This window comes from Ictidomys tridecemlineatus, chromosome 4 (assembly GCF_052094955.1).
Source record: "Ictidomys tridecemlineatus isolate mIctTri1 chromosome 4, mIctTri1.hap1, whole genome shotgun sequence".
NCBI classification, from domain to species: Eukaryota; Metazoa; Chordata; class Mammalia; order Rodentia; family Sciuridae; genus Ictidomys; species Ictidomys tridecemlineatus.
In genome coordinates, this window is record NC_135480.1 from 91,777,898 (window position 1) to 91,801,621 (window position 23,724).

General features: G+C 36.0%; 1 protein-coding gene across 5 annotated transcripts in view; it reads left to right on the forward strand.

The window, feature by feature from the left end:
* Elmod1 (ELMO domain containing 1) overlaps positions 1–23,724 on the forward strand; it is a 69,469-nt gene that overhangs the window by 11,781 nt on the left and 33,964 nt on the right. For 3 of the 5 annotated variants that reach the window (XM_005329074.5, XM_021728954.3, XM_021728951.3), the window contains exons 2-4: positions 10,732–10,821; positions 22,961–23,106; positions 23,232–23,260. In XM_005329074.5, the coding sequence (XP_005329131.1) occupies positions 10,805–10,821; positions 22,961–23,106; positions 23,232–23,260 (192 nt within the window). In that variant the 5' untranslated portion in view covers positions 10,732–10,804. Of the gene's footprint in view, positions 1–10,731; positions 10,822–18,274; positions 18,410–18,432; positions 18,455–22,960; positions 23,107–23,231; positions 23,261–23,724 lie in introns of those variants that run through there. The other 2 variants (XM_040285157.2, XM_078046946.1) reach the window with 2 other exon arrangements.

Here is a 23,724-nt window from a genome sequence, read left to right on the forward strand (position 1 = left end):
AAAATCTTACCAAAACATCATTCTACAGCAACAAGACTGAATCCACTTAATTTTTATGCCAATGTTAAGTTTACCATTTTATATTGTGACTTTATTTAGAAATTTGTTTTTTAAAACTAGAATATATAATTGAGAACATATAAAATCTAGATTATTTTTTTGTGCCAAATGGATTGATGTTATCAATCCTGTTCTTTTGTAGATCAGAACACATTTCATCAGCCCTACTCCCCCTGCCACCCCACACTCTGCTGCCTCCATGAAACCAGTGTCTGGATGTGGATGACCACAAGGAAAGTCAGAAAAACCACTTTACTTTTGAAGCAGATCATAAGTAAATTTACAGGCAGCCCTGATTTCTAGGATTGGCTTGAACTTCCATTGCTATAAACCACAAAAATAAACTCTGGATGAGTTTTTTATTCCCCAAGAAAGGAGGAAAATAACCCTCTTAGATGTCATTTTAGTGCATACCAGCAGAGAGTTTTTCAAGCTAATTGTCAGACAAGGAGAAATGGAAGGTTCTGGAATGTGGCCTGAGAGAGATCATTATGTAGGAGCATTATACCTCTAATGTGATGTGCTGGATAGCATGTTTGAACTGTAAATACACAATTTGAAAGATTTTTCATTTCTCTGGGGTGGTAATTTTTCTTAATGCTTACATACTTTTCCTCATGTGCATATCTGTATAAAGTCAAAAATTATGCTTCTTTCATACATGCTTCAAACACTCAGAGCCTTAGAAAATGTTTTTCTTCCTTTCTTTTCCATTCCCTTTCCCTCCTTTCTTTGTCTTTTTGTTTCATATGGTAAAGTTTTATTGCATTATATCCTTGAAGACCATAGGTTCCTCAGCTCTCTGGTTTCCCTTGCATAGACAGAGTGCTCCTTAGAACTTAATGAAATATGAAGCAAGATGAAAACAGTCACTGTCTGAATGTGTTAATTCAGACCCATCTATTCACCCAATCTGAGTCTGATGCTAGACAGAGCTGATTTAAGACTGACCCTTTTGTGTTTGTGGTTTGCCTCAGCCAGAGCCCAGCCTCTTCCCAAGTACTGCTTATCCACAAACCATCTGTGTCCTTGCCTTGTGTGCCCACACAGATGTGTCTCCTGCTGGCAGGCTTGTTTGGAAGAACTTTTTCAAATTTACTGAAAATCTTTCACAGGCATGCACACATGCAGGGCATGATAAAGAGCTAATGGGAACTGGAAGCTGATTTAAATACATATTTAAACTACACTGGCTTAAGGTATCTGTTAGTCTTGGCCTTTACCAGGATAGTTGTCTTTCGTTTTCATCTTACCTTCTCCACCCAGACATAGTCATTGTTGAAGAACTGGGGAACAGGATAGAAGCCTAAATGTTTCTGCTAGATTCCCAAACCTCTACACGATGGCCCGATTGAGAGATTCCACCACCATGATCTTGTTGCATTATAAAAGTACCAGAAGTACATATGGTTAGACCAGGTAATAAGTATCTATAGGAGTTCCCCAGGTAGCTCCCAGAGAACACTAGGTTTTGAGGTGCAGGTGTACACTCAGACCTTGATTATCCTTAGCTCTGCAGTTTAGTTTAAAGTGAATATGCTATGCATTCTCCACTCTTTGATATCAACCCAGAAGTATACCTCAGTGGTCTCCCAAGGCAGCATATGACAGTGATGAGTAGCACTGCCTATGAAACTGGCAGCCTGGGTTTGATCTCAGCTCTGCCAAATACTAGCTATGCCATATGACCTTGGAACATTCCTTACCTCTCTGTGTCTTCATTTCCTCAGCTGAAAAATAAAGATAATAATCACTATTCATCTCATAAAGTGGCTAAAATTAACTGTGCCAATATAAGTCAAGTCCATAAGATATTGCTTGGCCCATTGGCAAGCACTGTGTAAACATTAACTGTTATTATTAATTTCACAAAACCTTAAGTTGAGAATGTTTCAAATTAGATTTTTAAAAATATTCTTTATACAACATTTTTTCAACTCTGGGATAATCCCAAATCAGGCAGATTATAGAATGAAACAGTATTTACTTTGTAGATTGTCTTTTTTGGTTTGTTTAAACATATTGAGTCCACAAATATTTTGCTTGTTACCAACGATACAGAATTTGAAAAGCTCTATAGAAAGGAGGTTTTTCTCTCATGTAGGAATTAAGATTTTAAAGAAAGAAGCTCTGTTCCCTCTAGTTGAGTCTCTGATTCATTCCCTGGGGTGTTCAATAGATAGATAGACTTCTAAGAGGTAGGGTTACCCTGAGGTACGTGGTACTTTGCAAAGAACCTCAGGGGGCTTCTTGCTCAAAGGAGACAGGGCAAGTCCCCTGATGTCAGGTGGGAGGATGAGTTTTCAGAAGTAGCAGACCACTCATTGCTGTCTCTTTCCTCTCAGCTGGAAAAAAAAAAAATAATGAAGAGGTAGGTAACGGCAGCCCAGCACTGAAGTGTCAACTGATCTCTAGGGGTGTATGATCTGGCAAGCCCGATCGTTTGATCCTTCCCTTTGAATGAGTTCAGGGCAATGTCTTCGCACACATGGAAAGAAATCACTACACTACACTGATGGGGTTAGGAAACCCAGGATTATGATTGTATTCTTTATTTTGATTAAAGGAAGATACACATATTTTTCTTCCATTTGGGAAGGTACGTTTCTAAAAAGATACAACATTCATTTTGACAAATGCATATTGAGTTCTCATTGTGCCAGGCATTACACCAGTCCACAGGAGTCCAGAGGAGAAAGAAACAAAACAGATCATTTTGGAACACTATTAGAGATTTAAAATAGAGCCCATAATTCTGATGTCCATCCCAGGATAAAATCCCTTTGGAGAGGACATCATGCAGAAGAGACAGCACACAGCAGTGTTCCTTGATTACTAGGAAACAGGTAGCATAACTTTTGTTAATGAAACAAAGTTAATATCTGTATCTTTCAATTAGTGAAACAGATATAAACCAGGTAAGTAACTTACATTTAACCAAGTTAGAGTTAACAAGCTGGTATGTAAAGTGCTTAAGAAGTTTATGTGGCCACACTGTTGTTAGAGTATGGTACAGATGAAGAGCAAATTTGAATTCTCCCCATCTGTATGTCCTGCACAGCCACTTGGGAAATGCCGATTTGGTCACAAATGAGTAAATAAACTGTGACACCACTCATGGAAAAGCGTATCAAAGGGTATTTCTTAACAATAATGGCTCAGAGTACCATACACTGCACCCAGACTATGATTTATTACACCAATTATCCAGCTAACCATATAGGGCATTAACAAGTGACCCTCCTCTAAAACAAAACAAACAAAAAACCCCCAATAATTTAAATTAAATTATTTTTTGTTTTTCTACATAAAACATTTAGCAAAGTTGTGTAGTGAGTTTCCAATAAGAAATGAATTAAATAGCATTTGCACAGAATGTCTTCAATCTCCCAAAGCTATTTTTTTGTTTTTATTTTCTTTGGGGGACATTACATCTAATTGTTATCTTTGTTTTCTGTTTGGAAGACAGATAATTAAAGCTAATGGTTATTTTCCTTTCCTTCACTTTCCCCAGCCAGTCAGTAATTTCAATTGATTCTACCTCCTAAATTTTCTTCACCTCTGTTCACTTGTATTCCTCACTTCTTTCATTGTCCCAGTTCAAGTCACTTCAACTTGTCAGAATTTGACAATCCTACGTGACTTTTGAACAAATCGTCTTTTAATTTAGATGAGGATATAATAAGAATCACAAACTAATAATATCAATGAGTACCCACTCACAGAGTGCCAATTACATGCCTGTACTTATGCTAAGTACCCTATATGCTTTATTTAATTCATTTAACCCTAAGAAAAACCCTGCAAAGTACTTATAATTACTCTCCCCATTTAGCCTTAGTGAGATTAGGCAACTTGCCTAAAGCTACTGGTTAGCTAGTAATAGATCCGACACATAAACTCTGTCTCCAAAACTAGTGCTCTCAACCACCACACACAGTCCCTGCTCATTTGCCAATTTTTTTTTAACCTTGAGTAGTACAGCTTCCTTGCAGTATTTAAATCATATTGCATTACTACCACAGTGCCCAGCACATAAGCATTCAAGAAAGTTTTTTTTAAAATGGATGAATTTAGAATCCATCATACAGAAAAAAGCAAGCTTTGTGTTTTTTTTAACTTCAAGATTATATTTTTTCCCTTATTCATATCATTATGAAATGAAAGTTTTTAGGTGATATCTAATATACTCAGACCCCCATAAGTATTTCTTCAAAGTTCTATTCCTTAGTGACTCATTCTACATCTATCCAGTTGCCATCCATTAACATGGGCATAATGTTGATTCTTCCTTTTCCTTCACCACCCACCAATTAATCAGTCAATTAAAAGTCCCATCAATCCTACCTTCTAAATATTTGTCAGATCCTTCACACTCTTTGTCCATTGATTTATCCTTCCATTATTTTTGCCTATAGTACTGTAGCAAGCTTTTCAAAGGTGTCGCTACCAAAAATGATAGTACAATTCATTCTTCATATACTACAATTGGAGTATATTTTTTTAAAGTAGAAATCTAATCATTTCACATCTCAGCTTGAAAGCTTTCAGTAGTTCCTCCTTCACAGTGAATAAGGTTCAAACTTCCTGACATTGTGAAATAAGTGACCTGACCCTTCTTTACCTTTCTATATTTTTTAAAGTTTTTGTATATATTATTTTTATTTGCAAAATAAAAAGTGTTAACAAACAATAAAATAAATTTGTTGTTGTGTACCAAATGACAAATAAGAGAATGACAATTGCAACGAAAGCATTCCAACAATCTTCTCTCTGAACCTGACAGGAGGACTATTCAACCCATTTTCCAAAATATTATATCACCAAACCTATCATTTACCCAATTTCTCACTGACCTTCATGTCAGATGTTCTTTATTTCCAACAATATCAATAATAAATAGAAATGAATTAGGGCTGGGATTGTGGTTCAATGGTAGAGTGCTTGCCTAGCATGAATAAGGCACTAGGTTCAATTCTCAGCACTATATATAAACAAAATAAAGTCCATTGACAACTAAGAAAATATTTTAAAGAATATATAAATGAACTAGATATTATAATTAAAAGGTATAAATATTCAATATGTGTAAAAAGCAAACAATAACTACATGTCAAACTTTAAATATCAATATACCAATGGGTTAAAAGCAAAAGAAGGGGAAAATTAGCATGAAAAATTTGAAGGAGAGCTATTAATATAAATAAATTTCAAGAAAAACTATTTTCAGAGATAAAGGGGAACATTTCATAACCAGAATAGGGAAACTTCTTCAAGAAAGTATAACAATCCTAAATGTGTATGTACCTAATAACAAAATTTCAAAGTACATAAAGTAAAAATTAAAACTAGAATGTCAAATCCACAATCATATTTAGAGATTGTAAGTCCCTTCACTTTGCAAGCAGGAGTAATGATATAGAAGGCTAAACATTATCAGCCACCTTGACCTACTTGTTATTACAGAGAACTATACACAAAAATGACAAGTAGAAAATTAATAAGGTAGACTATATTCTGTCATAAAATAAGCATTGAGAAATTTAAAAAGTTTGAAAGCATGTAGACTATTTCCTGCATGATTTATTCCATGGAAAATCAATCACTTTAAGATATATAGAACCCCCCTTCACATCTCAACTACTTCAAAATTAAATGACACACTTACAAATATCTCACAGATCAAAGAAGAAAGCACAAGAAAAGTAAATTAAAAGTATTTTGAACTAAGTGATAATAAAAGCTTAAAATATCAGAATCTCTGGGAACAAAATAGTACTCAGATGAACACTTATAACTTAAAGTATTTGTATCAAAAAGAAGCTATATTAACAATCAAATTATTTTCAAATTAGGTAGTAAGGAAGGAAAAAAAAGTAGGAGCAGAAATATGTGAAATAGAAAAGAATTAACACAGCTAAAAGTTGATAAAAATCTAATAAGTCTAATCAAGAAAAAATTAATATCAGTGGAAAGGAAGCTATCAAAACAACCCCTAAAAATGTATTAAGGTAATATTACAATTATATAATTACAATTACATAGCTTACATAACTTGGTCTATTTTAGAGGTTAGAAACCCCTGCCTGTTTACATAATCCATGTGAGTGATACCTTTTTTCCCATCCTTTCACCCTCAGTCTGTGGATGTCTTTACCTGTGAGGTGAATCTCTTGGAGACAGCATATTGTTGGGTCTTGTTTTTTAATCCAATCCAATTGATGAGTTTAGGCCATTAATGTTCAAGGTTATCATTGAGATATGATTTGTCTTCCCAGTCATGTTGATTTATTTCTAGTTTTTAATTTGAATTAGTTTCTGTCTTTGATTTAATATTTCCTTAGTGTAGTTTCTCCCTTTGCTGATTTTCATTTTTTTAAAAAATTTCATCTTTATGGAGTATTTTGATGAGAATATTCTGAAGTTCAGGACTTCTGGCTGTGAGTTTTAAAAATTTTTGTTTTATCATGGAAGGTTTTTATTTCATCTTCAAATCTGAAGCTTAATTTTGCCAAATATAGAATAGATTCTTGGTTGGCATCCATTTTCTTTCAGAGCTTGATATATGTTATTCCAGGACCTCCTTCCTAACTTTGAGGGTCTTGGTTGAGAAATCAGCTAAGATTCGAATTGGTTTCCTCCTATTTGTAATCTGATGGTTTTCTCTCACAGCCTTTAAAATTTTATCCTTATTTTTTCTGTATGCTAGGCATTTTCATTATAATGTGTCTTGGTGTGGGTCTGTTATAATTTTGTACATTTGGGGTCCTGTAAGCCTCTTGTATTTGATTTTTCATTTTATTCATTAGATTTGGGAAATTTGATATTATTGCATTGAAAAGATTGTGCATTCCTTTGGTTTGTATCTCCACACCTTCATCTATCCCAATAAATCTTAAATTTGGTCTCTTTATCCCATAATTCTCAAAAGTCCTATTCATGGTTTCTTAACATCTTCTCTCTGTGGTCAACTCCATTTTCAAGATTATATATTTTGTCTTAATTGCCTGAGGTTCTGACTTCCAAGTGGTCTAGCATGTTGATGATGCTTTCTATCGAATTTTTAACTTGGTTTATTTTTTTCTTCATTGTTTTGCTTTTTTTTTCAGAATATCTATGTTTTTGTTGAAGTGATCTTTTGCTACCAGTGTTTGCTCTCTTACATCATCCTTTACTTTGCAGATCAGTTTAATTAAGTACATTCTAAACTCCATGTCTGCAGTCTGGCTGGGCACGATTCAGGAGCCACTTGTCAAAAGTGGCTGTGGCTCTCAACAATCTCTGACATTTCTTCCACTGTGGTATCAACAGATTCTATTTATTAGAGTATCTTGGTTTGCTTGGGGCGATTTGTTCCCTTGCTTTTTCATGTTGTTTGTGTGTCTACCCATCTAACAGTATGAATCTGAAGCAGTAGAATTTCTACCCTGTGGACTTATAGTGTTCCTGAAGGTTTTCCATGCCTCTATTTAGGGGGAGACAAATAATAACAACCAATGCAAACAATTTACAGCATTGAACCAAATAGTTCCTACTGTGACATCTACAATGTTAATTATCACAATAAACAGAAATGATATGATCAGTTATGCCTATAATAAAAACAGCAAGTGTGCAAAAGGTTTACATTTTCAAATGGTATACAGGGAGAGAACAGAAGTGATATAGGATGTGATGATTATGAGGGAGAAGGAAAGGTTGAAGTGAAAGGTTAAAGGAAGAGTTAAAGAAAGAAATAATACAGATTGACTGTTAGAAGAAGAAAAGAGAGAATCAAAGGAAATAGGCAGGAAAAATATTTACATAAAGTAGAAATTTAAATTAAAATAAAAAAATAATTCCCCAGCTCTGCCAAGAATAAATAAAAATAAAAGAATATAAAACAAAACTAAACTATACTAATCAGACATCCTAAGTTTACAAAAACTAATCCATGTAAAATAACTGGCTTCAAAAATGCTAGAGATGAGAAGAAAAAAATAGGAAACTGTATAAACGTCCATGTAGCATTAAGGTCACAATTAAACAGTGAATAATAATAATAATAATAATAATAATAATAATAATAATAATAAACTTTGATGAAAGTTAAAGAATTATTTCCATTGCAGTTCAAATTATTCTCAGCTTCTCTTCTCAACAGTTGTAGGTGGGGTCTTCTGGAGTGTCTACCTTTCCATATTTTGCCATCCCTGTTTTTCCCTGTATCTCTCAATGAGTTAAGTCACATTGAACATTTCTCCCTGCACACATTGTGTTTTGATTTGCTTCTAGTGTTTTGCATATGTTGTCTGGGGATACCCTAAGCCCTTCAGCTAGGATTGGCATCTCTCCTTCTCACTGTCACCCATTTCCTGGGTTAATGCTGTTTTTACATGTGGTTTGCTTTTCTATATCATCTTCTCTACCATCCTTCCTCAAGACAGTTCAATCTGAAGGATAGAGTCATGCCCTTTCAGTTCACCCTGACCCTTGGTGCCTAACTCTGTGTCTAGAGTATAATAGTTATTAACACATTTTAATGAACTTTTTTTATTTTAGAATAGTTTTAGATTTACAGTTTAGATTTATATTGGCACCCAGCTTCCCATATTGTTAACTTTAAGACATTCACCACAACTAACAGACCAATAGTGACACCTTATTATTAACTAACATCCATACATTATTCAGATTTCCGTGGTTTTTATCTCATGCCTTTTTTCTGTTTGAGGATACAATTCAGGATACATAACATTTAAAAGTTTTATCTGCTTAGGCATATATCTCCTTTGATTGTTTCTCAGATTTTCCTTGTTTTTTTTATGATCATGAGAGTTTTGAGAAGTACTAAATAGGTACTTTGTGGAATGTTCTCCAATTAGAATTCATCTGAAGTTTTCATCATGATTAGACTAGATTTTGGGGGGCTTCATTAAGGGAAACCATAGGGGTAAAATACTATTTTCATCATATCATGTCAAGTTACCTGCTGTTGACCTGATGTCTCACTGGTGATATTAGCTTTCAACACTTAGCCAAGGCAGTACCTGTCAGATTTCTCTACTTTGCTTTTTTTTTGTGGGGGGGTGTCAATTTGCATACTGTACTGGGAAAATCTGTTAAGTCCTGCCTTCACTTAAAGGGTAAAGAGTTACATTTCACCTCCTTGAGTATAGACTATCCACATAAATAAACTATTTGAATTCTTTTGTATAAGAGATTTATATATTCTCCACATTTATTTATTTGGTCATATATTTACATCAGTTTGAAACCATGAATCTTTATGTTATGCTTTGGGCCATAATCAGATACTACTTTATTTTCATTGCTTAGATTATTCTAATTTGGGGGCATTGAGAGCTCTTTCAGTTTGCAGCTGTGTTTATTTGACATACCCTACATTGTCTGTTTTGAGCACTTCCGGTTCATCTTGCCCTCCCTCGGCCCTAAATAAACTATTGTCCAAGGATCCTTGGGTCCCTTTATTGTTGAATGTATTATAAGCCATGATCAGAGTGCTGGGTGCGCACTAACCAAGTTAAATGAAAATCCAGAGTCATATTTAAAAGCCACAAAATCGCAAAAAATAATGTATGTTCCCACCACCAAAAATGAATAATCCTTCTTTATTTTCCTACATTTTTATTTTAAGAAAAAAAAAACATAAAATTAAAGGTTATTTTCGCTCTCCCTATGCTTAAGCCCTGAATCTTTTCCCAAAGGTAATGAACCAACCGCAATCTTAAGTTGCTGTATAGACATTTCTCTCAACTATGCATGGAATGTTTGCAGAAAAAAAAATGTATTATTGAAAAACTGGCTTTGATTGGGGCTGAGTTCCCCCATTTCTGGGCTATTCTAGTTGGTAGTTGTGTGTCTGTCTTCTGCCATTTGTTCATATAAGCGTTTCCTCACGATCCTCCTAGAGCTGCTGTTCCACTTGTCTTTCCTCTCCAAAGGTGACTCCTCTCCTCTCTGCTGTCACTTCCTAGACACTCTGTGTTCTCCAGTCTGTCTTATCCCATCTCAGAATGAAGAAGACTGATGTTGTAAGCTTTGTGAAAGCAAATTGTAAACTTAGAAGTGCTGTGCAAATAAAAATCTTATAGCTCTGCCCACCCCATGCCCCAGAAAATAGCACCGGGAGAATCATTTATTTGTTTGGAATACCTGACTCCTTATAGTTATTTTTTTATTTTATTAATATTGTATTAATTGTACTTTTTAGTGGGGCTCAGTGTGATATTTTCAAATATGCATATAGTATGAGCTTAATAACATTATCAGTTGTTTCTAGTTCTTCTTCAATAGTACTTCTGAAAGGTTGAGGCTGCCAAGGTGGGTATCTGGAAATCAAGATAGTTAGTTACATCTATTGTTCTTTATTTTTATTTTCCTTATAAATACCCTTCCTCAAGATACAAGAATAATGCCCAAAATAGAGGGGAAAAAAACCTTAGTATTGAAGCTCATGAAACTAATAATTTCTCCAGCGAGTGACTTAAAATGTAAGGTTTATTATATAATTATAAAGTGAGAGGCTATAGTTGTAATCTTCATCCCTTGAACTGTCTACTCTGTGAACTGTGTGGATGGTGTTCTGGTCCACTTACCTCAGTAGCAGAAATTTTTGGTTTAAGGTCTTTTGTCCCCTAATTAGTAAATATATCTAATTTCTTCCCACAGATCACACTTACTTTGACAAAAGCAAATTTGGAAGCACGGTTTGCCTGGCATCTGGATAGTCAACAGAGGCACAATGAAGCACTTCTTGAGGTAAGTGACTGTGGCTTCCTGGATGAGCCCACTAAAGCCAAGAAACCTTTTTGCCAGTTAGGGTAGTATTTCTGTTCACCATCTGTAATCCTATGACCAGGTCTGCTGTTTTGTCATTTTGGACAAGAATAATTTGATCATAAAGTTCCTCTGGCAACCCTCAATGCACATTGATCCTGTGACAGAGCACTTGTAGGAGACAAAAGAACATGGGCACAAAATCATGAGTAGTATGGACAACCTTGATGGCGTGTGTCTCTAAAGAATGGTATGGTATGTGGCTGGGCTGAAAGCTGAGGTTTAAGGAGCCAGCAGTCAAGGAACCAACTAATACATTTGTATAAAATTATTTCCTGAAATAATTAATTTTAAATATCCCTTAATTTAGATTTTGGTTGGCTGGCCAATCTGAACAAGATTAGCCTAGTTTCTTCTAGGCTCTGCTCTTGCTACCTCAATGATATTTCTGAAATATGTATTTATGATTGGTTTTCTGAAGACTGAATAGCTTGAGTATGTTGTATGATGGTGTGTTTATGGTGTTTTTGTTTTGAGACTTGTATTTAGGATGATTTTCAAGAGGACTAATGGAATTCCCTGTGAAATTTTATATCATATTAAAATATAACAAAATAAAGTCACTCTCATCCTGAATGTTAGAAAATTCAACACACTTTCCAGAAGACTGACATTCTCTGCCTCAAGATAGTGACTTACCTTAATGCACATTCTTATTTTGCTCTGATTTTTCTCTAAGGAAATCATTAGTGGGCTTGTTTCTTTTAGGAAATTGATTCTTTCAGTGGCTGCAATCTAAGATTTTATTTTCCCCACTGATCTTGGTTCCCTTGTCTCTGGAGGCACAGACAGGTTGTGTAGATTTACTGTGCTTTGATATGGCTGCTGGTGTTTACTGGATCTTAGAATTGTGGAAACCTATCCGCAGGTCACTGTGAAACCACTTCCAGACATCGGTTTGTTTTATTGCACAGAATACTCTCCAGCCTGTTTATCTCAGCTATGTTTAAAGGATAGTACTTGAAATATCACTAAGACATTTGCCAGCCAAGTATTTGACCTGTTATGTTTTTGGTTGCCATGGTAATTAACCCATCTGTTTACACATCCGTGAAAAATTTGTATTTATGAATGCCTCTCCAATGTCAATGTGGGTCTTTTCACTGTAGAAGCATGTTAACAGAAAGCTTTAGTGTTAGCTGAAGCTTAGAAGTCAGGAGTGCTCTGTCTAAGAGGTAATGGTGGTGGTTAGGTTTGTGCCAAGCCTTGCACTTGAATTTCTTCTTCAGTGTCTCATTTGTTTTAGAAAAACTTGAGTGGACTCAGAACCAGCCATTTTAGGAGAGACTGTAGCTTTTGATTCTGTTAGTTTTTGTTGTTGTTGTTGAATAGTGGCAACAGTACATTTAGTAGAGATTATATTTTAGAATCAATTTGTATATAATGATTTAGAACTGGTATAGTGAAAATCTACCACTACAATTTTGCATAGACCAGCACCAAGGATAATAGAACCAGTACATCCTATCAGTTATGTATTCTGATACAAAATTTTCTCTTTTAACTTGGCACTCACATTTTCTAAATATTATTTGGCATTGACTATGTGAAACAAAAGCTAGGATAACATTGCATCAAGAAAAACATTTGAGGATTTTAATTGACCATTGATTTTTAAAGTAATAAAAGGAGATTCAGTCATTACCCATCCTTTAGCTTTTGTTTCTAGTATTTTTATTAAGTTATAACATATGTGGTTTCACTATATGTTAATGTTTATGGAATTTGGAAGGATAAGAGGGCAAGAAGTAATAATCCTGCTTCACTGACTCCATCAGATTTAGACTGACATTTATTCCCTATAGTCCATTCCCACAGATGTTGGACAATCTTGGCAATCTTTTCATCTGAACCACATAGAAGGTTATGTAAACATGGCCTGAATAAATCGGGTGATAATCCTGAACTCAGCAAATATATTATGAAGAATGAGAAGCTGACTTTTGCTGAGAAATCAGCATTATTTAAAAACCCACAGAGAAATTAATCTGTCAACTTCTGAGATGTTCTAGAATGAAATGCTGTATGCCCAGCCTCAGAAGAAACTAGGCTAATCTGAAAAAAAAGCAGGTTGCAGGAAAGAATGAGATTTAATTCACTTTAAAATTTGTGGTGCTTGTTTTAGTTTGTTTACTGTTGCTATAACTAAATGCTGCAGATCAAGGAATTCATAAATAAAGGTTTGTTGGGCTCACAGCTCTGGAGGCTGGGAGTCCAAGGTTGAAGGGCTGCATCTGGTGAAGCCCTACTGGCTGGTGGGAATTCTGTAGTCCCAAGACTATGCAGGGTATCATATGATAACAGGGGCAACCAGAGATTACTAACTCTCAAGATAACCCATTAATCCATTAATCTGTGAGTGAATTAATCCATTCACGAAAGCAAAGCACTCAGGACCTAATCGTCTCTTAAAGGTCCCATCTCTAAATACCTCACAATGGGAATGAGATTTCAATATAAGTTTTGGTGGGGCCATTCAAGCCTCACCAACGGTGGCTCACTGCCACCATTAGATACATTAGTGAGTATGAAATAATGGAGAAAACATTTAGGGTGTTTGAAAAGAATTACCTGAGATAAAAGAAGCAAATACTACAATCTTAGTACACTCAACTACAGTGTATGGCTCTTTGTTTTTGAGATGGAGTACATTATGCTGCTCATGTTGACCTTCAACTTGTGATACTCCTGCTCTTCTGCTTCAACCTCCTGAGTAGCTGGGATGACAGGTGTGAGCCAACACACTGGCTCAAAGAATGTGGGTTGTTTCTGTTTTTGTTTCTATTTTTTGCAGGTACCAGGGGTTGAACTCAGGGGCACTCAGCCACTGAGCCATATCCCCAGCCCTATTTTGTATTTTATTAAGAAACAGTTTCTCACTGAGTTGCTGAGTGCCTTGCTTTTGCTGAGACTGGCTTTGAACTCGGTGATCCTCTTACCTCAGCCTCCCGAGTGAGCCTCTGGGATTACAGGTGTGGGCCACTGTGCCCGGCCAGAGCGTGTTTCAAATTGAATGTACATATGGGATGTTGGATAAGTACCTCATACTAACCAAATATGACTTTAGCCAGATCTGCATGAAAAGAAAACAAAAGATAAAATAGATAAGAAAATGTTCCTGTGGCTGGACACAGTGACGCATGCTTATAATCCCAGCTATTCAAGAGGATAAGGCAGGAGGATCATAAATTTGAGGCCAGCCTGGACAACATAGCAAGACCCTCAAAAATAAAAAAGACTAGGGATGTAGATCACAGGAAATGTGACCCTGGGATCAATCCCCAGTACTGGACAAATTAAAAAGAAGAAGGAGAAGAGGAGGAGGAGGAAGAGGAGAGGAAGAGGAATAGAAAGAAGAAAAGAAGAAGGTAGAGAAGGAGGAAGAGGAGGAGGGGGGAAGGAGCCTACAGGTAATCAGTAAAAGAGAGGGAAATTTTTATCTTTATTTTATGTGGTGAGAGGGCACTTTTTAAGCCCCAAATATAACTAAGGGTAGAGTTTAATTTTTATAGTATATTTTATGAATTTTAATTCAATTGATACACTTTTATAGATAGGACACAGATTCGTACTGAAGATCTTCTTCCTTTTTTTTCCCCCTAGTACTGGGGATTGAACCTAGGGGCTCTCTACCACTGAACTACATCTCTAGCTCTTTTTATTTTTTTATTTTGAGACAGAGTCCTGCTGAGTTGTCTAAGCAACTTGGAATCCTCCTGCCTCAGCCTTCTTAGTTGCTGAAATTCCAGGCTTGTGCCACCATTCTCAACCACAAGCACATTTTCTTATCCATTTTATACTTTGTTTTCCTTTCACGCAGAACATGGCTAAAGTCAAGTGGTTGACTATGAGGTACTTATCCATTATCTCCTACCTACATTCAATGTACCATTGAGCTACATCCTCAGACCAAGATACATTTTTTAAAATAATCAGAACATTATTAATTTTGGAAAATTCTAATAAATGGAATTTGAAAGTAATGCCATATAAATAATTGCTACCAACCATTCCAGCTTTGTAACCTCAACTTCTTGACTAAGGACCTCTTTGCCGATTTTCCTTCCTCAGGCAGATGCAAATAAAGGAAAACATCTGTCAAGCTCAAACCTCCGTGGGAGAGAATGTTTGAGCCATACAGCAGACTTATCCCTTCATCCTGGCAATTGAGGGAGGAAAGTATTTTACTATTATGATTAGGTAAATAAAGGCATATCATTAGCAAAAATAACTGTAAATGGGATTTTATAAGTCATTCACACTCGACTAATATCTTGGTCCTCTGATTCACTCAGTAAGCATTTGCTGCTAATAATGCCAGTATTATGCTACTTTTATTTTCTCTTCATAGAAATCGTAATTAAATAGGACTTACTAGCCCATTTTACAGAGCAAGACAAGGAAGCATAGCAAAATTAAGTAACTTGCTCAAAGGCACAAGATATTTGAACACAGGCCTGTTTCTCATTGTGCTTCATGTTACTCTCTTGCTGTGTGCCCACTGGGAGTCTTTGTGGGTGATACAAAGATGAATATGAGATGGTCTCTGCTCCAAAGTAACACACTGTCTGATAAGGAGATGAAGTGTACACATTCAAAACTAAGACATAAAGCATAGTGTGATCCATGGCAGGTTACAGGCATTTTGTGAAGGAATGTCCATGTAGAGGTTTCATTGAGGGATAAAGAGGATTAAGACTTTTTTTGTGTGTGTGTGCTGAGGATGAAACCCAGGGCCACCAGGGAGCTACATGCACGGCCCCTTAGAACTTTAATATTTTAAAATAAGGATAGAGGGCATGGGAGGTAAAGATACTGTGAACAAAGCAAAGAAAGTATGACTAAGTGCCAAAGCACAAATGGTCCAGGTTTGTGGGATGTAGACTCTGTATAGACTTGAGTAGAAAACATTGCAGAGTTCAAGTTCTTAGATACCTTAGCAACCAGAATAAAATAGCCCTGAAGTATGGTAGCATTTTTACCCCGATTTCAAAGTGGTAAAAATTTCATCAAGAGAAGGGAGAGTCAGACAAAAATCTTTTTTCTGTTTCAACACATCTAGCCTTCTCTTAGAGCCGGAAATCGATTCCAATCCCTGCAACTCACCAGAGAAACAAAGTAGCTTGTCCAAAGTCACATAGCTCAATAGTGGCAAGTGGGGACTATATCTGAAGTGTGATTTCTAGACTGTCTAGTCATACTTTCTGTTCAGCACCACTGCTTTTGAAGTGCAGAAGGCATATTATGCCTGTGCAGCTGCCCCAGATTTTGATTAGCATTGCTTGAGACATTGACTGAGTTTATGAGATGTAAAAGCTGAATCCTGAAAAGGGCAAAGTTTTTGGCCTGTGCACTCAAGTTCGTCTGTCACTGTAGACTGTGTTTCCACTAGTTAGTTTTCTCATTTAGGACAAATATACACATGTATGTACTATATTTATATGTGTGCATATAGAACACACATTTATACACCCCCACAAACTATGTGTATATACATTTATATAGACATGCACACAAATATACACATATGCATACACATATATACTTCAAATTATTTTCCCTGCAGCAAAACAAAAACTGTTTTCACACTCATTAAAATCCATTCACCTAAATCTCTTTCTAGGCAATTTACTGCAGGTGGCCTCCCCAGAGCCTGCTTATTGCCACCGAGCTGATGCCAGGGATGCTGTTAGAGCTCTGTCGTCTACATCCCAGTTCTTCTGCCCTTTGCTTTCCCTCAGTTTTTCAGGGGCAACTCTTTGGCCATGTAACTGTTTATTAAGCCCCTCCTGCAGAGCATTAACAAGATCATTGAAAGCCATGGCACTCAATAAATGCTGCTTTGAATTTCATTCATGTATCTACAATTTCCCTCTTGTTCTGAAGTGAGAAGGCATGCTGATTTTCCAGGAGGGTCCTCCTTGCAGGACAATCCAGAGTTTACCTTCCTGTCCAGTCTCAGTGGAGGGTACTTCACCTCCTCTCTCTCAAATCATCAGCTTTTCTTGTCATTTTCCTTTAAGGCAGCATCACATGACTTGAAGTAAAATTAGGTCCTTGGCTCTTGTTCCCTTTTTCCAACTGCCATAGTGCCTGCTTTTTTTTTTCTTCTATATGTCATTGCCAGTTTCATTTTGGATTTTTTTTTCCATTCCGTGAAGGAATAAGTAAACTACCTTCCAGTTACCTTCTTTCAGCTTCTCCTCAATTTATTCATAATCACTTTCCTTCAACTTCCTTAGGTCTTTAAGACAGAAATTAACTTAATTTCCTCTAAGCTGGTGGTTTAAATTTTTTTAATTAAGTAGAAAATCTATAATAATAACAGGGCTATTCCCCTTATCCCTTATTTTGAGGCCTATAATGGATGATGAAGGATTAATGTTACTCTTTGGTGACAACCCTTTATTTACATATGTATTTAATTTTGGTTGTTTTTAAAATATTTTTTATTTACCAATAAAAGTGTACATTTGAGATTGTACTTAAATACTTTATAAATGTGAAAGTATAATGTGTTTGCTGCTTTCCCTTACATATATTATCCAAAAAGGAAAAAAAATCTGATTTTTAAAAACAAATCTTATAAAATACATGTATCCAAGCATTAGATTTTTAATTTGAATAATAATGTCATTAATAGATTAAATTTATTATTCTGTGTCTCCTTTTCCTTGAGCGGAAAAAGATAAATCATTAACTTATTATTTTAATTATCCCACAATCCACTGTTGCTCTCCATGCCCACAGATAAAATTTCCCAGGAATGTAAAGATAGTGCCCTTTGCTATAGCAATAGAATTGGAATAATATTGGTCTATGATAGATATTTATCCTTCAACTCCCTTAATTTTTGCTTATCAGAAGGCAGTGTGATCTCTGTAGATAAAGAAGGATGGGAAAGACTTTGGGACTTCAATATACCTGGGCACAGGGTCTTGGTGCCTCAGCCCTGTTCTATGGGAGGGAAATGTTTGTTGACTTGGCGGCTCTTAGATGTTTCTCTATGGAATTTTACATTTCCAGTTCATGTGTCCAGTTCTCTGAAGCATCTCTTCCCAGTCGAGAGCTCTTTCTAGAGATGGCTCCATTTAGTAGGCCAAACACTTTTTGATACATTAATTTCCTAACAATTGCCAGTATCCCTAATAAGGAACTTCAATGGAGTAACTAAAATTTTTTTTAAAAAGTCATTTTTGAAAGTGTATTTAATTCTGGAAACATTGAGAACCTTGCTCTTCTTTTTTTGGCAATTTAGATGAAAAGTGTTTCATTTGGGAAACTGATTTGAGCTAAGAAATGTGATCTTTTCTTTTTCTTTTTTCTTTTTGTATGTCTCCTTTCTCACCAATAGTATACTTCTTATTTATTACAGGATTTCTTCAAGCAAGAATTGACTTTCATTAGCACATTCATTGAAATTGTTCAAAATAAGCCACTTTTCTCTTATTTTTCCAAAAGAAGACATCTGAATCACAAATTTAAGATGATGGAGTAGTTTGCACTACAGGTACCCACTCCCCTCACCCTCAGGCAAGGAGCCTCATGGTTCTAGGTGAATGTCCTGTTTTCCAGACCCATCCCTGATGAATGGATTCTGTTAATAAAGCAGCACAAGACAGGAGGTCGCTTTTATTTGGTGGCAGAGATATGATCCATTTTAAATAATTTACTTTGGGTGGCTATTCTGCTTCAAGCTAGAGAATGGATGTTAAATAATAATCGTGATCCTAATTGCTTTCTGGAAAAAGGCTGGTGTGAATTCAGCCATAAACTTCACTCTGTAGCATATTAATAAACGGCAGTAACAGAAAATATTGGAAATGGGACATGTAGTAGCTATTATTATTGAATCAAATTCTCCCAGTGCTTAAGTGTGGTATTCATCTCAGGAAGCTGCAGCAACTCTTTTTGGAACACTGTCAAAAAGCTGTGATTAAAAAAGCAGAAACAGATGTAGAAGAGACACTGCCTATGCATGTAGTGATTAGAAATATGAAGTGGTGGTCAGTATTTTCTCCTTCTAGACTTGCGGGTGTAATTGTTGTTCATATGAAACCTAACAATTAACCTTATCAGCAGTGAGTGGAAAACCTCCAACAGAACTAAAAACACTTAGACTAGAATTGTGAAGAAAAAAAGAGCGAAAGTTGCCCCAGTTAAAACTCAGCTTTGTTGATCTGCTGATTCAGGCTGGGAGGAGAAAGGAGCAGAGCCGAGGTGGAGAGGATGTGGAACAGGACAGGGTGAGAGTCTGTGCAAGTGAAAGCCAAGGAGGTCTGTCTCAAGGTCTATTTGAAAAGCCTCCTCTGGGAGAACACAGTCAGAAAGATCAGGATGTAAAACAAAGGAAATTAGGGGGAGGAAAGGGTACAGTGAATCCGAAACTTCCAAAGAGATGTGTCTTTTCTTCCCCCCATCCTCTTCTCTTTCCTCCCTCTGTTCCTCCCTTTCTTCCTTCTTCCCTTCCCTCCTTCTTTCCTTCCAACACCAACTAGTCAAGAGCATTTGCAACTCTACTTCTTAGATTCTTCCTTTTCAGGGTAAACTAACCAAACCAACTTATCAGTCTTTCAATACTTAATTGTTCTTATTGTTCTGCTTTCAATCTGTAACAATTTTCCTGTGAACTTTATGACTTAGGGAGCCAAATAGGTTCAAATAATTTAAGAAGCGAGCTCCTGGCAGTGTAGGTGAGCATCAATATCCTGAGTTGTGCATATGGCAAATTTGCTCATCTCGTCCTTTCATGAGGGAGTCAATTGAGTATTGTTTCTGTCATCAAAAATACATAAAAGATGACTCTGGTGTTTCCATCTCTGACCATGTCTTTCCTGGACCAGGCTTATGACCTAAATGCAAAAGAAATTATGTCTGTCAAAACATTAATCTAATTATCTGAATTGAAAAAGTATAGTACTTAACAAACAAAAAACTACAATGCCCAGCAAGGCAAGCCATTCTTTTAATGAAATATGTGTGGGCATGCTGGCCCATTAGAAAAATAAAGAAAAAAATTTAAATATATCTTGGATAATAAATAGCATTATCAGGACTGCTGGCCTAGAAGTTACAAAAGGGTAACAGTATATAAATGTCATTGCATCAATAAAATGGGCATTTTTTTCTTCCATGATTTGTAATGTTTATGTGGTTATGGGAGAGGATGTCATACTTTTCACAGAGTGTTTGAACCCTCAGAAATGATGCTGCATTCTTAACCCTGACTGGATTTCTACTGGGTTGCACCACTTTTCCCATCTCATGGTATGAACATCCTCAGAGGAGTTAAAACAGAAAAAGATAAAATCCAACAGAATTTGTTTCCCTCTTCATGTCAAACTGTATTGATGCAAAAACAGCAATACAGGAATTTTCTTCCCATACACAAGGAGGTCAGTGGGAGAAATTATAGGTCATTCTACTTATAGGCACTTCCTGCCACCGAGAATGACCCTTCTAAGCCTCAAGCCACATCTTTGCATAGATCTGATATAATGATCGTGGGGGAAATTTTTCTATAGCTTAATTTAAACTATAAAATAGTTTGTGCCTTGTATCCTAAGTAGGATGAATACAAACATGTTCTGTGTGTTTGTCAACTTTTCCTTACGACAGCAAGTACCTGAGGCATTTTTGGAGGTTCTAGTTCATGACTGCTTGGCCCTATGGCTTTTGGCCTGTAGCAAGGCAACATATCATGGTGGAAGCACCTGACAGAAAAACCACTCACCTTCTTGATCAGGAAGCAAAAAAGAATGAAGAGAGGGCCAGAGTTCCACAGCCCCTTCATGTGTAGGCCCCACATCTGAAAGGTTTCCACCACCTTCCAATAGTGACACCCTGAGAAACAAACCTTTAACATATGGGCCTTTGAGGGACATTTAGGATCCATGTAGCGCTCCATAAACAATTGTCAGGACCCTTTCCTCTGGGAAGAATTAGTACTACAATAACCGGATGATCGTGTGATCCCACCTGTGCCAGAGTTCTAATCCACAGACTTGAAACATGGCTTCATTTGATTTCTGGCTCATGTGTGAGGCTGACTTTATTGAAAATTGCATATGAAAGAGATAATCGTGGAAAGCTTTTATCCCTGACTTAATAATAGGAATAATGTCTCCTAGTAATTAATATCATTGTCATTTGGCAGGGGACCAGTTAACAAAGACACTGCTCAATCTTTTTTTCTGGCATAGCTATCCAATAGTTGAAAAATGAAGAACATTTTCCAAGAGAACAAGTTGAGATTTTATAAATCTTCTCACTTGTCTAATTAAAATGTTCCACGAAATTTATTTTTAGTGTTACTTTTTTTTTAAGCTGTTAACCTAAATCCTAACAGATCTTAAAACATATTTGACTTGAGAAGTTGAATGTTAGGCTTTATAACATAGTAAATTCATTTTTTGTCTGAGCAGAATTCAACTGATTTTATAGTAACTGACTACACATAGAAATTTCATATGTACTATTGTAATGGTGTTGGGTGATCATTTTATGCATTCTAAATTTTGTTATAACTTTCATTTTTTTCTTCAATAAAATAATATATATGTTATATAAAAAAGAAAATATACTTAATCAAAAAAAGGGAATAAAAATTACTGAGAATACCATTACCCAGTGATACCACTGTTAACAGTTTTGATGGGTATCCTATCCTTCTCTCCCCCTGTATTTATATATCACTATTAAAACTTTTTTGTTTTGCTTTTTAAAGAAAGAAATCATTCTATACATATCTTTTTGTAACTTTTTTTTACTTGAAAAACATATCCTGCACATTTTCATGTTATTAGACATTCTAGGACACTGTTATTGCCTGCATTGTTATCTTAATGTATCAGCTTGGTCATATATTTCTTTGCATTCACTTTAAGATATAGACCCTGTGCTTTTGTACAAATAAGACTGTTGGAATTTTTATTTTTAACACCAGGCTATTAAAGATATTGGAACCAGAACAATTTGAGCAACCAAGGAATTGGTTCATTTGGGGGGGGATGGATCACATTGTCAAGGCTATTAATTCACTATTCTAACTAATCTAAATGGCCTTGGATCACTTTATTTCAGAACCCAGGCAGGGCAGTGATTGAAGGTAGAATTCAGTGAGCATTTGAGGAAAAAAAAATCTTTTAGAAATGACACTGACAGGAAGTAATAGAAATATTTCTGCCTCCCAGGAATGAATAGTATAAAGAGAAGATGGGTTGAATGTAAGGTCCTGAGTGACAAGCCCTCTTTATTTCTAAAACTTTGAGTCACTTGAGGCTCTGGAACCAGTAGTCTCCATAAAGTAGTTGGCGCTTACATTTTTAAAACGAAAAGTCAGCATAAAAGACAAATTCACATAATAAGAGCCAAGAACAGACTTTTTTTTTTAATAGTTTCTGAAAAGTTTAATCAAGGAATGTTGTCACTTCTGAAGAGAATTGAAGGTCAGCAGTGCTCATTCAGTGACTTGATAGGGAAATCTTCCTACAAGTGCAAGGAATGCTGGGATTGGTTGGCAGAAAAAGGTGGCCACACAGCCAAGTCTTCAGGGAGGACAGCAGTGCCTAATGGACAACAGGATGAAGGAAGAAAGAATGAAAGTGGGGGAAGAAACAAATACAGGTAGTGGCTAAATAAATAACTGCCATGAGGAAGGGCTAGAAAAGAACAAGGGTGAGCTGAGAGGCTGTTCACTCAAGGGAAAGGCAAAGACTTTCTTCCCCCGCTCTAACATTAGATACAGCATTAGCACAGAAATATTGAAGAATTCTGTTTGCAAGGCACTTAGTTATTTCCAAAACATTTTAGGCAGAGGGAGGGACAAAGTATTCCAATGCTTCATCCTCAGTTTGTTGGAATATCAAACTTTCTAGAAAGGGGGATTCTGGAGTTTCATACAGAAAGTGTAGCTCCTGCAAATAAAGTCACAGATGTACACTTGCAAACCCCTACATCTAATTGCTGATTTTCTTGTGGGCTGCTTTTCTTGCTGGTGGTGGCTGCTTTCTGTTGTCTTCCAGAGTTCTGTTGGAAGGGTGCCCTCTTTTGTTTTTTACAGAATGTTGATCCAGGTGTGCCTGTATTTTTACTGTAAGTTTTTGTGGCGCTGCCTGAAGTTTGTAATGAGGAAGCTAACTGGAAGATGTGAACTGCAACGGATCTGTTACAATACCAAACCTGGAGCTTCTAGAACCATGAAGATTGGTAAGCCGAAAAAAGAAAAATGCAGAGTTGACGGGAGTGAGGACACAATGTTAATTTTGTTATAGTAATTTTAAGCCTTTTGTAAAGGGTGATTTTTGAGTGACTTTTTGTTATTTTTTTAACAGAAACATCACTGAGGGATTCTAAAAGTAAGGTAAGTAAAATTGTTTATTTTTCAACAACTGTGCGTAGGAGGCTTATCATAAAAAGTAAAAATTTTAAGAAACAAAATTATACAATTGATTGAAAACTAATGCAAGTTAAAAAGAAAGAATCATTTGCCCATCACAAACCACTGTACTTTCTACATTTGAATTTCTAGGCAGAGTTGTGAGGCACTTATAGTTTCATTGCTGAATGAACCCTTTTTTATATGTCTTCTCACATTGTGAAATATTTCTTGAATATAGGAACAATATTAACTCTCTAGGATTTCCTCACTATTCAAATGATTTAACTTTATACTAACCTTAAGGTCTCCCAGTAAAATCAAAGAAGTCACTTCATTAGCCTTTATGGCACATAGTTGAGCATCCACATAACAGAAAAAAAAAAAGCTTTTTTTCAAGTTTTTTGGTTATTTTATCTTAATATTTAATTTTTGCATCCTTAAGAACT